The following is a 16,034-nucleotide window of genomic DNA, read 5'->3' as shown; positions in this document are numbered from 1 at the left end:
GGTCTATGGAGGCGCCGCCACTGGAAGGGTCCCGGGTGGCGCCGCCGTCCCTCGGAGGGTTTCTCGGGGTGTCGCCGTCTCTGGAAGGGTCCCTGGGGTTTTGCCGCCATTGGGAGGTTCTCGGGTCGCCGTCCCTGGGGCATCACTGACCCTGAGAGGGCCCCTGGGGTCGCCACTACCGCCACCGCCGCTGGGAGGGTATCTTAAAGGTGTCGCCGCCCCTAGGAGGGTCCCTGGTCCCGCTGCTGCCTCTGGAAGGGTCCCTGGGGTCGCCGCCGCCCCTGGGATTACCCTTTGGGGCACCACTGCCCCTGAGAGGGCCCCTGGAGGCGCTGCCGCCGCCGCTGGGAGGGCTACTGGAGGCACCGTCACATTTGAAAAGGTCCCCGTGGGCACCATCGTCCCTGAGAAGGTACCTGGGGGCGATGCCGTCCCTGGGGTTCCTGGGTGCGCCACTGCCCCTGGCAGGATCCCTGGAAGGGCAGCAGGGGTGCTGCGATCTTGGGGTCCTGGGCGCCAACGCCCCTGGCAGATTCCCTGGGGATACTCCGCCCGGAGAGGGTCCCTAGGATGGTCCCTGGGGACGCCACCGCCCCAGGGATGGTCCTTGGTGGCGCCTCGCCCTGGGAGGTTCCTGGAATAATCTCTGGGGGAGGCACCGCCCCTGGGAGGGTCCCTGGGGACGCCACTACCCCTGGTAGGGTCCCTGGGTGTGCTGACATCCCTGGGGTCGCCGCCCCTGGGGATGCCGCCACCCTGGTCCCTAGGGATGCCGCCATCTGGGGCCGGGAGTGATGCCGTCCATGGGAGGGTCTCTGGTGGTACCGCTCCTCCTGCGAGGGTCCCGGGGCGCCGCCACCCTTGAAAGGGTCCCTAGGGATGCCGCCGTCACCTGGGGGCCTCCCGGGAGTGCTGCTGTCCCTGGGAAGGTCTTTGGGGGTGCCCCCACCCCGGAGGGTCCTTGGATGCACCGACGCTTCTGGGGGTTCCTGGGGTACCGCCGCTCCCGGGTTTCTCCGTGGGCAGCACCGCCCTTAATAGGGCCTGGGTGCCCCCGCCACCGTCTCTGGTAGGTTTTCTGGGGGCGTCGCCGCCCCTGAGTTGGTCCCTGGGGGAGCCGCCGCATCTGGAAGGGTTTCTTGGGCCCGCCGGCCCTGGGTGGCTTCCTGTAGTGCCGCTGCCCTTTGGAGGGTCCCTGGGGATGCCGCCGTCCCTGGGAGGGTACCTGGGAGGGTTCCTGGGGCACGCCGCTTCTGGAAGGGTTATTGGGGGCGCTTCCGCCCCTGGGAGGGTCCCTGGAGGCGCCGTCGCCCTTGGGAGGTCTCCTGGAGGCGCTATACTCCTGATTTGAAAACCCTCTGAGCTGGCAACCCTAGTTACAATAAAGCCTGGACCGGAGACGGAAGAACGGGACTTATCTCTGTCGTTGCCAGTAAGTGTTATCACAATCAACCAAACTTGATGTACAGTAAGGAAGATAGCCTGTGGTCCCGGACTGAGACACAGGGAGGTGTACAACAGTGAGAGGAAGGAGGTACAGGTGGGGAGAGTATTTGCAGGTGGGCTTAGCAGCCACTACAAGTATATTTACTCAACCATATTAGGTGTATTGTTTGGGGAGTGACCGAGGCTTGGGGAGAAAGAAACAACACACATACTAATGACAAAACAGTTTATTAATTTATAACATAATAAGGTAACACGCACCGTTGACGGGAGAGCACCAAGATCACCCCTACACTGCTGCCCATATTCTCTTCCTCACGCACGCACGCACGCACACACACACACACACACACGGCAGTCAAAGAGGATGAATTTGGCAATATGTCACATTATGAGCAGAAAATAGTTATAGCTTTGATAAATGGGACGCTATGAATAAAGTTAAAATATATATTAGTTTCTGATAATTATAAATTTTAGTTTAGCCTTATAATGTCTTGTATGGAGGAGTGTTGGGGAGCAGTGTGGTGTGGAGAGACGGTAACTTCTGCCACAATATGTATTAGAACAACACACAGTAACCCCTAATACAGGAGAACTTTGTATTGGTCAGAGAAGTACAAGAACGACGTATTAACAGAAATATAACATACATACATACATACATACACTGCAGACACCATCAATGGAAGGCGGAACTTAAGGCAGGCAATAATTATCATAATTCCACAACTCAAGGGAGAGCGAAGAGACAGACAACAATAGCAGGAATAGTACGGGGAAAATGACAATTAATAATTAACCAATCAATCGTTTAATATAATAATAATAATAATAATAATAATAATAATAATAATAATAATAATAATAATAATAATAATAATAATAAATAATAATAATAATAATTTAATAATAATAATAATAATAATAATAATAATAATAATAATAATAATAATAATAATAATAATATTACCATCTTCAGAGTGAACACAGAAATACTACAATTAATTATATAACACCCGACTCACGGCACTAAACACAAAGGTGCAAATTCACATCAATGATAAATATTTCAATGTATAAATATATAGATTATAGAGATAAAAATGAAGATACAGTTCTGAAGCATTACTGCTGATATGGATTCTAATTTCCTATCAAAATACTGTAAACAAACAGCTTATATTTACCGCGGTGTGTTTAAATTACGCATGAGAGCAACACATTACTATACTGGAAAGATGAAAAGAATTTGCCGTTTTTTTAATAACCATTACATTATTTATAGGATTAACCGCCTTAATTTTTTTTAACAATACTTAACTAAGGTCTTGTTGATGTTATAATGTATTACTGAGCTTCAACAACTAAGGTCTTGTTGATGTTATAATGTATTACTGAGCTTCAACAACTAAGGTCTTGTTGATGTTATAATGTATTACTGAGCTTCAACAACTAAGGTCTTGTTGATGTTATAATGTATTACTGAGCTAACCTTAAGGTCTTGTTGATGTTATAATGTATTACTGAGCTTCAACAACTAAGGTCTTGTTGATGTTATAATGTATTACTGAGCTTCAACAACTAAGGTCTTGTTCATGTTATAATGTATTACTGAGCTTCAACAACCAAGGTCTTGTTGATTTTATAATGTATTACTGAGCTTCAACAACTAAGGTCTTGTTCATGTTATAATGTATTACTGAGCTTCAACAACTAAGGTCTTGTTCATGTTACAATGTATTACTGAGCTTCAACAACCAAGGTCTTGTTGATGTTATAATGTATTACTGAGCTTCAACAACTAGGGTCTTGTTGATGTTATAATGTATTACTGAGCTTCAACAACTAAGGTCTTGTTGATGTTATAATGTATTACTGAGCTTCAACAACTAAGGTCTTGTTGATGTTATAATGTATTACTGAGCTTCAACAACTAAGGTCTTGTTGATGTTATAATGTATTACTGAGCTTCAACAACTAAGGTCTTGTTCATGTTATAATGTATTACTGAGCTTCAACAACTAAGGTCTTGTTCATGTTATAATGTATTACTGAGCTTCAACAACTAAGGTCTTGTTAATGTTATAATGTATTACTGAGCTTCAACAACTAAGGTCTTGTTCATGTTATAATGTATTACTGAGCTTCAACAACTAAGGTCTTGTTCATGTTATAATGTATTACTGAGCTTCAACAACTAAGGTCTTGTTGATGTTATAATGTATTACTGAGCTTCAACAACTAAGCTGTTTAATGGCGTAGTCAGTAAGTTAACACTGCACATACTCTGGTCATCAATATTTAAAGATTAAGAAGTGACATTTTCTCTTACAGATTGAGTTTGGTGTTCGTATGTTTACCTCTCACTGAGTACGTGTAGCCTAGCCGAGTGTGACAAACGAACACACAACTACTCTATATTAAACGGTTTGAAGATAAAAAAAATTTAAGCAAACAAAAACAATATATTTTGCCAGAGATAAATACTTTCTGCTTTCCATATATTAACCCGTTAAGTGTATATAATCTTTTATTGGTATTATTTTTCACCCATGCGATACAAAAATATACTGTATATCAACTATACATTACACAGCTTTTGAAACTAATATATACTGACTGGACGTACTAAGAGGCGAGAACTACCCGAGGGTTTTGTCTTTAGCAGAAAAGACGACTTATAGGGGCCGCCATAGATACTGCAGGCAAAGGCACAACACATCTGCCAGCGGTAACTAAAGTAGCGGCGGCACATTAGTCTGGTTGTCGCAGGAAGGAAAGAAGATAATTTAGAACATGGTAAACTTAACAAACCAGCGGTAAACCTGACAGTCAAGGTAAACTACTACTATAATACGCTAGTGGTCTACCACAACATAGAGCATACCGATAATTTTTCATTTTTTCCAGTAATTTATGAAAGGAAAATTTTCGATAGCTCCACAGTGTTGCTTAAAATTGGATGGCCAACTTAACGACTTGGTAGGCCGTATAACTGTGATGGGGAAGTTGGTTTGTAGGATGTGGGTGACAGTGTGGGTTTGGTCGGTAGTGAATAAGGCGCCAAGGCAGGTTTAGAAGGTAGTGGGAGAGGCGCCAAGGTTGGGTAAGAGGTGAGTAAGCTGAAGTCTAGTGAGGGAAGACTAAATTTGGGAAGCTGAGGTAACTGGGGTAAGGAGATGGCAGGTGGCGGGGGGAAGTCGGCTGTAGTGGCAACACGTACCAGGTCCCCGACACCACTACTCAGAGCCGAGATCACGGAACCTGATGTCTCGGCAGCCGCGGTGCCGAGTCTCAGGCCAGCGTTGAAGGTGGAGGCGCCGAAGTCCAGTCCAGAAGCACCAATTTTAGCGAGAATTCGTCCCTTAAGAGCAAGTGTGTCCTGTATAAGCCGGATGAAGATTTCTAAGGCTTCCTTCAAGATGTCATTCTTTGCCGCAAAGATATCACCAAGATCATCAGCAGACTCGGCAAGGACGTCGCTGAGGGCATAAGCGAAGGGTTGACTAGCCTGGAGGAGCTCTGAGAGAACGCGGGCCTTGATGCTGGGCACCTGTAGGATATACCACATTATAACTATAACGACACAACAATATAACAACACAAACACGGAACAGTATGAACCTCTATGGCTCACTCGTAGCAAAATGAACAACTTGTATTAACGTTAAACAACAACTTGACTTACAGTAGTTACTAAGGTCACTGCTAACATATGCTCCGCTGAAGAAGTGATCGGGTTCCATAGGTATGACTGCCTATTAGGAAGTGTGGATATAGTACACTATATCTATCTATCTATCTACCTATCTATCTACAGTAAACAGTTACATAGGAAACATGACAGTATGTATCATTAAGCGCTGCACCGTCACACTTCACGCCACTATTCCCATCTCTCAATAGTTGATCGCTGTATGTTACCGTGTTGCCCTGCCCCCCGTCGAAGTGGTTCTGATGGTCACCCAAGCGAATAATGTGCCCGGTCACTCGAAGCCTTCGTTGACGTAGTAGCTGGTCGGGTGGTTGCACCTCGGTTCGCTGATACGAATTAGCCAGTGAATATTGAGTGCCGCTCGTAACAGATGAGAGTGAGTAGCAGCCAGTTCTTGCCGAGTGTAACTGCCAACGTTCATGTATCTGCGTTGTAGAGTAAAATGGTTGCGATCACTGACTTGAACAGCCAGTCGTCCCAACGCACTCCAGGCTAAGCCCCGCCACCTAAGAAATTCGTCGCGAGGATCGGGAACAGAGCCACCACTCGGCCGTCAGTACTGGTGGCAGTGATTAGAATGTCTTGGACTAACGGAACGCTCATCATTTCTATTTTCGATGAGTTTATCTGCAGTCCCACCATTGCAGCCATTTGAACCAGGATGTTGAACATGCGTTGTGGTGCACAACGCTCGTGGATGACGACAGAAGAGCGAGGTCGTCGGCATTGCCCCATATAGACCAGCGCTTTTCCGGGTGTCGTGTACTCGTTCTTCTGCAGAGGTGATATCCATCTCCCTCTGTTGGCATCGCCATACGCAACAACCAATCTAAAAGAAGCATAAACAGAAAAGGCGCTAATCTGTCTCCCCGTAGCACCTCAGACGGCCGTGCTGATAGCGTCACATAACCAGTCTGGCGTGATTAACAGAAGCTCTTGTACAGAGCCATTATTCCGGTGATTAGAATTGGGCTGAACGTTATACGCTTTGAGAACCTGAGCAATGTATATTCTAGAGACAGAATCAAACGCCTTTCGAAAGTCAACGAAAATTACGACGAGATTTTTCTAATAAACTGCAGCTTCTTCCACTACACGTCTCAGAGCCAGACTATGGGTCACTGTGCGGCGAACACCACTACAGTATGTTCTGGTTGTAAACAACTATCCAGTCCAGGTTGTAATCTCTTCAGGAGAACCTTATTGTGTAGTCTCGCAACACAGTACACCAGAGAAATCCCTCGATGGTCTTCCTTGTTTGTTGCTCCAGGCTTCTTTGTTGCTCCAGGTTTCTTTGGAATTCCTACAATCAGCGAGTTTCTCCATTCATCAGGAGGTTCTTTACCTTCAAGAATGCTGTTCATAATCGGGCCACTGACGGGAGACGCAGCACCTCCATCGGAACACCATCTAGTCCTGTTGCTTTCCCACCGGCGTTATCTCGTGCAATGTTGAGGCCTTCAGCTACGGTGACTCAACTAGTGTTGAACTCCTTCCCAGATGGAATTGTGACATTTTGAGGTGGTACAATTTTCGAATCAGGAGGTGGTGGCGGGTTAAACATGTCGCAGAATAACGTCTTCAAATAGTTCTGGAGTTCTTCCGGATTGTCTCCCGCGAGGCCGACCAGCGTGTTGATGGCATTCCACGCAGCACGTCCTTTGGCTTCGTACTCAACTGATGAAATTGACCGAATGGCGTCATACACAGCAATTAATCACCTCTCCTCGTAAATTTTAGCGAGATCTAACTCTGCAGTATCTGGTTCACCATTCCTTTCTGATCTCATATTCTCAGTTACTCAACTTTCTTGCGGGCTTGAACTACTTGTGGCTCATTTTCCCAAACTACTCTACCAGGTTGCGGCCGACACATGACGGGAATAGTCTGTTCTGCTGCTCTGCTGACTACCACCACAATACGTGTATAGGACGGATTTTTCTCTTCTTGGATTCGGACTGAAAAATCACGAGAAAAACGACACTATGTGCCACGCTGTCGAAGACAGCCGAAATATCGCCGAGGTTTCGAAGTAGGTGGTCTGAGAAGAGACTCCTGCAGTCTGATCTTGCAATGATCTAGTTAGTGACTAGTCTTCAGTGAAAGGCGCCTGGGCATGTCACAGTCAGATATCCTGGCACGCTCCTGATACCAAATGAGGATGTGATCCAACTGAGTATGGCGAGTTGTGGAGCTTCGGTGATTCTGATTTCTCCTGTGACGCTTACATCCAATAAACGTAGTCAATCTGGACACTGGTTTTTGAAAAATCTTGTTAGCTGACACCTGGTCATGTCTCAGTGTTCGCCGTTTCCCGGAATATCACACCCGGCGCTCTAGCAGATTGGCCTGGGAGGAGATGAAAGAAGCCTCTACTATCATCAGGATGGACCGAACAACATATGAACGTTGCGTTTTCTTATCTTGATGTCGACTCTCAAAACACCATATACTGTATACTAAGCCAACGGTAAGCATAAAGACAGCGAGGCTGGCACTATACTCAACCACCGTCATTTCCCTAACTATAAAGTTCGGTAACTATTTACATCTGGGTGAACTGGGGGTGCCCTAGATCTAACCAGTGATCCCTAAGACAAAGGGTGAGTGCTTCATCCACTCAGCCGCCGCATCCCTGAGTACAGTAGACCTACTCGCATATATCACCAATAACAAGAGGAGTTTCTTAAAATAGGGTCATAGCATGAAGAGCTGCCTGTAGAAGTGGTAGCTTTAAGACTTACCTGAAGAAGAACTCTGAGGACGGCTGCACTGAGCTGACCAGCATACCGGAGTCCTTCAGTCGCTGCCCTGATGCCTTCCTTCTTGTTGTCCGTTATCCACCTGTGAGGACAAAGACCACACTCATTATAACATCACTGAGGCTAATAATACCCAGGTTCATCATGGCTGCCAACCTCGTCTACCAAACAAGGCTGACGACAAACTTGGTTCACATAAACAACTTTTTCTCTAAGGTATTAATATAAATAACTTTTTGTTTATATGATCTAACACTGTACACTGTACAGTGTACACTGTAGGTGCGCGTGATCCAGGTATATGCTGAGGAAAAAAGAAAAGAAGTTCCCAGCGCTTTCGTGTAATTCACATTCAGGGGTGAGTACAGACTGTACTCACCCCTGAAGATGTGAATTACACGAAAGCGCTAACTTCGTGTTTTCTTCAGGTTATCAGCATATATATATATATATATATATATATATATATATATATATATATATATATATATATATATATATATATATATATATATATATATATATATATATACACATTGTATGCCTTCCTTGCCTATATACATGCTGAATACGTGTAAATTTGTATGAAGAATTTACATAATATCCAAATTTATTATTCAGACACACGTCATAACACAGTGAGTAGATATTATCAGCTGTTTGATGACGTCAGACATTGTTGACTCTTGCTCCCCCTCCACACACACGTACGCATGCACATGCACGCTACAGTACGCAATTCAACACAAACACACACAACACAACACGACAACTCAAACTTCTGATGAACTTGAAGCAAAAGAGAAATGATTTCATGGAAATCAGGGACGGTCTCTTTACTTTTACTTTTATCCTCTTCACCACATCCCTAGAAAAGGTGCAACACAGAGCCACTACGATGATTCCTGAACTATGTCATCTAGATTATCCCAGTAGACTGAGAGCCTTAGAACTAACAACCCTTCAGACAAGGCACAATAGGGCAGATCTCACTGAAACATTCTAAATCCTGAAAGTGGTGGAAAACGTGAACCCGGGACACACTTTGTGATGTCCCGCACCACCAACACGAGAGGACATAACTACAAGCTCACCAAGTTATCATGCAGAACGAACATAAGGAAATACTTCTTCACACAGAGGCTGGTAGACCTATGGCCCGGCCTACCAGCCCAAGCTGTGGAGCCAAGAACAGTTCTGGGCTTCACTATAGTCCTTGACAAAATTATCAACAACAATGGAGGGATCCTACACTGGCCTCCTTCCCTCGGCATGGCCACTTCTAATGGGTGGCATTTAGATAAATAAGGTACACACACACACACACACACACCTCTACCCACTGAAGCTTTAGAACCTTCCCCGCCTTCCTGAACTAACCTGGCGGCCTGTATTCCTCCAGCAGCTGCGGCGGGTACTACTTGAGAGAGGACTTGAGACGCGCCCTTTCCCACGCTGGTGAGAGTATTACCGACACCACCGACGAGGCTAGAGGCTCCTGACAACACCTCCCCGAAGTTTGAGCTGACGGAAATTTCCGGCAGGGGGAAGAGGGGCTTACTAACGTAGGAGCTCCTGAAGAAGGTAAAGGAGAACATTACTGGAGTGTGAGTGGTGGAGGAGGACATTACTGGAGTGTGAGTGGTAGAGGACATTATTGGAGTGTGAGTAGAGGAGAACACTACTGGAGTGTGAGTAGAGGAGGTCATTACTGGAGTGTGAGTGGTGGAGGAGGACATTACTGGAGTGTGAGTGGTAGAGGACATTATTGGAGTGTGAGTAGAGGAGAACACTACTGGAGTGTGAGTGGTGGAGGAGGTCATTACTGGAGTGTGAGTAGAAGAGGACATAACTGGAGTGTGAGTAGAGGAGGACATAACTGGAGTGTGAGTAGAAGAGGTCATTACTGGAGTGTGAGTAAAGGAGGCTGGAGGAGAGAGGACTGGAGGTGAGGATGGAGGACACACTGGAGTGAGTAGAGGAGGACATTACTGGAGGTGAGGATGGAGGACACACTGGAGGTGAGGATGGAGGAGGACATTCTGGAGTGTGAGTGATGGAGGAGAACATACTGGAGGTGAGGGTGGAGGACACAGTGGGAGTGTGAGTAGAGGAGGACATTACTGGAGGAGGATGGAGGAGGACATTAATGAGTGTGGGAGGAGGAGGAGAACATTACTGGAGTGTGAGGGTGGAGGACATTACTGGAGTGGAGTGATGGAGGAGGACATTACTGAGTGTGAGGATGAGGAGGACACATTGGAGGTGTGAGGGTGGAGACATACTGGAGTGTGGAGGTGGAGGACACATTGGAGGAGTGGTGGACATAATTGGAGTGTGAGGATGGAGGAGGACATTACTGAGTGTGAGTGGTGGAGGACATTACTGGAGTGTGAGGATGGAGGACACACTGGGTGAGTAGAGGAGGACATTACTGGAGGTGAGGATGGAGGACACACTGAGTGTGAGTGGAGGAGGACATTACTGGAGGGGAGTGATGGAGGAGGACATTACTGGAGTGTGAGTGATGGAGAGAACATTACTGAGTGTGAGGGTGGAGGACACAGTGGAGGAGTGGAGGAGGACATTACTTGAGGGGAGATGGAGGAGGACATTACGGAGTGTGAGATGGAGGAGAACATTACTGGAGGTGGTGGTGGAGGACACTGGAGTGTGGAGGATGGAGGAGGACATTGAGTGAGTATGGAGGAGACATTGGAGTGTGAGTGGTGGAGGACATTACTGGAGGGAGTGGTGGAGGACATTACTGGAGGGAGTGGTGGTGGACATAATTGGAGTGTGAGTGGAGGAGAACATTACTGGAGGCAGTGTTGAAGGAGAACATTGGAGGAGTGGTGGAGGAGACATTACTGGAGGTGAGTGGTGGAGGAGAAACATTGGAGTGTGAGTGGTGGAGGAGAACATTACTGGAGGTGGAGGAGGACATTACTGGAGTGTGAGAGGAGGAGGACATTACTGGAGTGTGAGTGGTGGAGGAGGACATTATTGGAGTGTGAGTGGTGGAGAACATTACTGAGTGTGAGTGGTGGAGGAGGACATTACTGAGTGTGAGGTGGAGAACATTACTGGAGGTGAGTGGTGGATGACATTACTGGAGGTGAGTGGGTGGAGGAGGACATTACTGGAGGTGAGTGGTGGAGAACACATTGGAGTGTGAGGGTGGAGGACATTACTGGAGTGTGGAGTGTGGAGGACATGGAGTGTGAGTGGTGGAGAACATTACTGAGTGTGAGAAGAGGACATTACTGGAGTGTGAGTGGTGAAGGACATAATTGGAGTGTGAGGAGGAGGAGGACATTGGAGGTGGAGGGTGGAGGACATTACTGGAGTGAGAGTGATGGAGAGACACATTACTGGAGTGTGAGTGGTGGAGGAGAACATTACTGGAGGAGTGGTGGAGGAGAAAATTACTGAGTGTGAGTAGGAGGACATGGAGGTGGAGTGTGGAGGAGAACATTACTGGAGTGAGGGTGGAGGAGGACACTGGAGTGAGAGTGATGGAGGAGGACATTACTGGAGGGAGGTGGAGGAGAACACATTGGAGGTGGAGTGATGGAGGAGGACATTACTGGAGGTGGAGGATGGAGGAGACATTGGAGGTGAGGATGGAGGAGGACATTACTGAGGTGAGTGATGGAAGAGGACATTACTGGAGGTGAGTGATGAAGAGGACATTACTTGGAGGAGTAGGAGACATTACTGAGTGGAGGGTGGAGACATTACTGGAGGTGAGGAGGAGGAGGACATTACTGGAGTGGAGTGGTGGAGGAGAACACACGGAGGAGTGGTGGGAGGAGAGACATTGGAGGAGGGTGGAGGAGAACATTACTGAGTGTGTGAGTGGTGGAGGAGACATTACTGGAGGAGTGGTGGAGGACATAATTGAGTGTGAGGGTGGAGGAGAACATTACTGGAGTGTGGAGGTTGAAGGAGAACATTACTGGAGTGTGAGGGGTGGAGGAGGACATTACTGGAGTGTGAGTGGTGGAGGAGAACATACTGGAGGAGTGGTGGAGGACATTACTGGAGGGGGTGAGTGGAGGAGGAGGACATTACTGGAGTGTGAGTGTGGAGGAGACATTACTGGAGTGTGAGGTGGGAGAAACATTACTGGAGTGTGAGTGGTGAGGAGGACATTACTGGGAGGTGGAGTGGTGGGAGACATTACTGGAGTGTGGAGTGGTGGAGGAGGACATTACTGAGGAGTGGTGGAGAAACATTACTGGAGGTGAGGGTGGAGGACATTACTGGAGGAGGAGGGAGACATTACTGAGTGTGAGTGGTGGAGGACATTACTGGAGGAGTGGTGGAGAACATTACTGAGTGTGAGTGGAAGAGGACATTGAGGTGAGTGGTGGAGGACATAATTGGGTGAGTGGTGGAGGAGAACATTACTGAGTGTGAGTGGTGGAGAACATTACTGAGTGTGAGTGGTGGAGGAGGACATTACTGGAGGTGAGGTGGAGGAGAACATTACTGAGTGTGGAGTGGTGGAGGAGAACATTACTGGAGGGGAGGGTGGAGAGGACATTACTGAGTGTGAGTGGTGGAGGACACACTGAGGTGGAGGGTGGAGGACATAATTGGAGGAGTGGTGGAGGAGAACATTACTGGAGTGGAGGGTGAAGGAGAACATTACTGGAGTGTGAGTGGTGGAGGAGGACACATTGGAGGAGGGTGGAGGAGAACATTACTGGAGGTGAGGGTGGGAGGAGAACTTACTGGGAGGTGAGGAGGACATTACTGGAGGAGTGGTGGGAGGAGAACATTACTGGAGGTGAGGGTGGAGGAGAACATTACTGAGTGTGAGTGGTGGAGGACATTGGAGTGTGGAGGTGGAGGAGAACATTACTGGGAGGAGGGTGGAGGAGAAGACATTGAGTGAGTGGTGGAGGAGAACATTACTGGAGTGTGTGGAGTGGGGAGGACATCACTGAGTGTGAGTGGTGGAGGAGAAAATGACTGGAGGAGGGTGGAGAGAACATTACTGAGTGTGAGTGGTGGAGGAGAACATTACTGGAGGAGGGTGGAGGACAACATTGGAGGAGTGGTGGAGGAGAACACATTACTGAGTGTGGAGTGGTGGAGGAGAACACATTGGAGTGTGAGTGGTGGAGGAGAACTTACTGGAGTGTGAGTGGTGGAGGACATTACTGAGTGTGAGTGTGGTGGAGGAGAACATTACTGGAGTGTGAGTGGTGGAGGAGAACATTACTGGAGTGTGAGTGGAGGAGGACATTATTGGAGTGTGAGGGTGGAGGAGAACACATGAGGTGAGTGGTGGAGGAGAACATTACTGGAGGTGTGAGGGTGGAGGAGAACATTACTGGAGGTGAGTGGTGGAGGACATAACTGGAGGTGAGTGGTGGAGGAGAACATTACTGAGTGTGAGTGGTGGAGGAGAACATTACTGAGTGTGAGTGGTGGAGGAGAACATTACTGGAGTGTGAGTGGTGGAGGACACACTGGAGGTGAGTGGTGGAGGAGAACATTACTGGAGGTGAGTGGTGGAGGAGAACACATTGAGTGAGTGGTGGAGGAGAACATTACTGGAGTGTGAGTGTGGTGGAGGACATTACTGGAGTGTGAGTGGTGAGGAGAACATTACTGGAGGTGAGTGGTGGAGGAGAATTACTGGAGTGTGAGTGGTGGAGGAGAACATTACTGGAGGTGAGTGGTGGAGGAGACATTGGAGTGTGAGTGGTGGAGGAGGACATTGGAGTGTGAGGAGGAGGACATTACTGGAGTGTGAGGGTGGAGGAGACATTACTGGAGTGTGAGGGTGGAGGAGGACATTACTGGAGGAGTGGTGGTGAGAGAAGACATTGGAGTGTGAGTGGTGGAAGAGGACATTACTGGAGGTGAGGGTGGAGGAGAACATTACTGGAGGTGAGTGGTGGAGACATTACTGGAGTGAGTGGTGGGAGGAAGGACATTACTGGAGTGTGAGTGGTGGAGGAGAAGACACTGGAGTGTGAGTGGTGGAGGACATTACTGAGGTGAGTGGTGGGAGGACATTACTGAGTGTGAGTGGTGGAGGAGAACACTGGAGTGTGAGGAGGAGGACATTACTGGAGTGTGAGTGGTGGAGGAGAACATTACTGGAGTGTGAGTGGTGGAGACATTACTGGAGGTGGAGTGGAGGAGAACACACTGAGTGTGAGGAGGAGGAGAACATTGGAGTGTGAGGGGGAGGACATCACTGAGGTGAGTGGTGGAGGAGAACACATTGAGTGAGTGGTGAGGAGAAATTACTGGAGGTGAGTGGAGGAGAACACACTGGAGTGTGAGTGGTGGAGGAGAACATTACTGGAGGTGAGTGGTGGAGGACATTGGAGTGTGAGTGGTGGAGGAGAACACATCGGAGTGTGAGTGGTGGAGGAGAACATTACTGGAGTGTGAGTGGAGACATTACTGGAGTGTGAGTGGTGGAGGACATTACTGAGTGTGAGTGGTGGAGGACATTACTGGAGTGTGAGTGGTGGAGGACATTACTGAGTGTGAGGTGGAGGAGGACATTACTGAGTGTGAGTGGTGGAGAACATTACTGGAGTGTGAGTGGTGGAGGACATTATTGAGGTGAGTGGTGGAGGAGGACATTGCACAGGTGTGGTGGTGGAGGACATTGCTGGAGTGTGGTGGTGGAGGAGGAACATTACTGGAGTGTGGTGGTGGAGAACATTGCTGGAGTGTGAGTGGAAGAGGACATTGCTGGGTGTGGTGGTGGAGGACATTACTGGGTGTGGTGGTGGAGGAGGACATTGCTGGAGTGTGAGTGGTGGAGGAGGACATGTGTGGGTGTGAGTGGTGGAGAGAACATTGCTGGAGTGTGAGTGGTGGAGGAGAACATGCTGGGTGTGAGTGGTGGAACATGCTGGAGTGTGAGTGGGAGGACATTGCTGGGTGTGGTGGTGGAGGAGGACATTGCTGGATGTGGTGGTGGAGGACATTACTGGAGTGTGGTGGTGGAGGACATTGCTGGAGTGTGAGTGGGTGGAGGAGGACATTGCTGGGTGTGAGTGGTGGTGGAGGACATTGCTGGAGTGTGAGTGGTGGAGGAGGACATTGCTGGAGTGTGGTGGTGGAGGAGAGCATTGCTGGGTGTGGTGGTGGAGAGGACATTGCTGGAGTGTGAGTGGTGGAGGACATGCTGGGTGTGGTGGTGGAGGAGGACATGCTGGAGTGTGGTGGTGGTGGTGGAGGACATTGCTGGGGTGTGTGGTGGTGGAGAGGACATTGCTGGGTGTGGTGGTGGGGACATTGCTGGAGTGTGAGTGGTGGAGGAGGACATTACTGGAGTGTGAGTGGGTGGAGGAGAACATTACTGGAGTGTGGGTGGTGGAGGAGGACATTGCTGGGTGTGAGTGGTGGAGGAGGACATTGCTGGAGTGTGGTGGGGAGGACATAATTGGAGTGTGGTGGTGGAGAACATTACTGGAGTGTGTGGTGGTGGAGAGCATTGCTGGAGTGTGGTGGTGGAGGAGAACATTGCTGGGTGTGAGTGGGGAGGGTATGGTGGGTGTGGTGGTGGAGAGAGACATTGCTGGGTGTGGTGGTGGAGGACATGGTGGGTGTGGTGGTGGAGAGTGTGGTGGGTGGGTGTGCTGGGTGTGGGTGGTGGAGAGGCATTGCTGGGTGTGAGTGGTGGAGGAGAACATTGACGGTGTGAGTGGGGAGGACATTATTGGGTGTGGTGGTGGAGAACATTGCTGGTGTGGTGGTGGAGGAGAACATTGCTGGAGTGTGTGGTGGGGAGGACATATTGGGTGTGGAGTGTGGTGGAGGAGAACATTGCTGGGTGTGGTGGTGGAGGAGAACATTGCTGGGTGTGGTGGTGGAGGGACATTGTGGGTGTGTGGTGGTGGGGCATTGCTGGAGTGTGGTGGTGGAGAACATTACTGGAGTGTGAGTGAGGGAGGACATGGTGGGTGTGGTGGTGGGGAGAGAACATGCTGGAGTGTGGTGGTGGAGGAGAACATTGCTGGGTGTGGGTGGTGGAGGAGAACATGCTGGGTGTGAGGTGGTGGAGAAGAACGTGCTGGAGTGTGAGTGGTGGAGGAGAACATGCAGTGTAGTGGTGGAGGATT

The 16,034-nt window shown here is 48.7% G+C and overlaps 2 protein-coding genes across 2 annotated transcripts in view; both read right to left on the bottom strand.

The window, feature by feature from the left end:
• Positions 1-3: 3 nt before the first annotated feature.
• Positions 4-4,204, bottom strand: LOC121875658 (translation initiation factor IF-2-like). The gene is made up of 3 exons (XM_042380280.1): positions 4,070-4,204; positions 826-1,342; positions 4-779 (listed from the first exon to the last, which is right to left on the bottom strand). The coding sequence occupies exons 1-3, from the start codon at positions 4,202-4,204 to the stop codon at positions 4-6; spliced, it is 1,428 nt and encodes a 475-aa protein (XP_042236214.1).
• Positions 3,621-16,034, bottom strand: part of LOC121875753 — a 25,470-nt gene continuing 13,056 nt past the window's right edge. Inside the window, exons 4-6 of the mRNA XM_042380435.1 lie at positions 9,307-9,501; positions 7,909-8,008; positions 3,621-5,002 (exon numbers count right to left, since the gene is read on the bottom strand). Of these exons, the coding sequence (XP_042236369.1) occupies positions 4,421-5,002; positions 7,909-8,008; positions 9,307-9,501 (877 nt within the window). The 3' untranslated portion in view covers positions 3,621-4,420. The remainder of the gene's footprint in view (positions 5,003-7,908; positions 8,009-9,306; positions 9,502-16,034) is intronic.

The sequence above is a fragment of the Homarus americanus genome, unplaced genomic scaffold (assembly GCF_018991925.1).
Source record: "Homarus americanus isolate GMGI-L3 unplaced genomic scaffold, GMGI_Hamer_2.0 scaffold22250, whole genome shotgun sequence".
Lineage (NCBI taxonomy): Eukaryota > Metazoa > Arthropoda > Malacostraca > Decapoda > Nephropidae > Homarus > Homarus americanus.
This window is presented reverse-complemented; position numbering and strand designations above follow the sequence as displayed.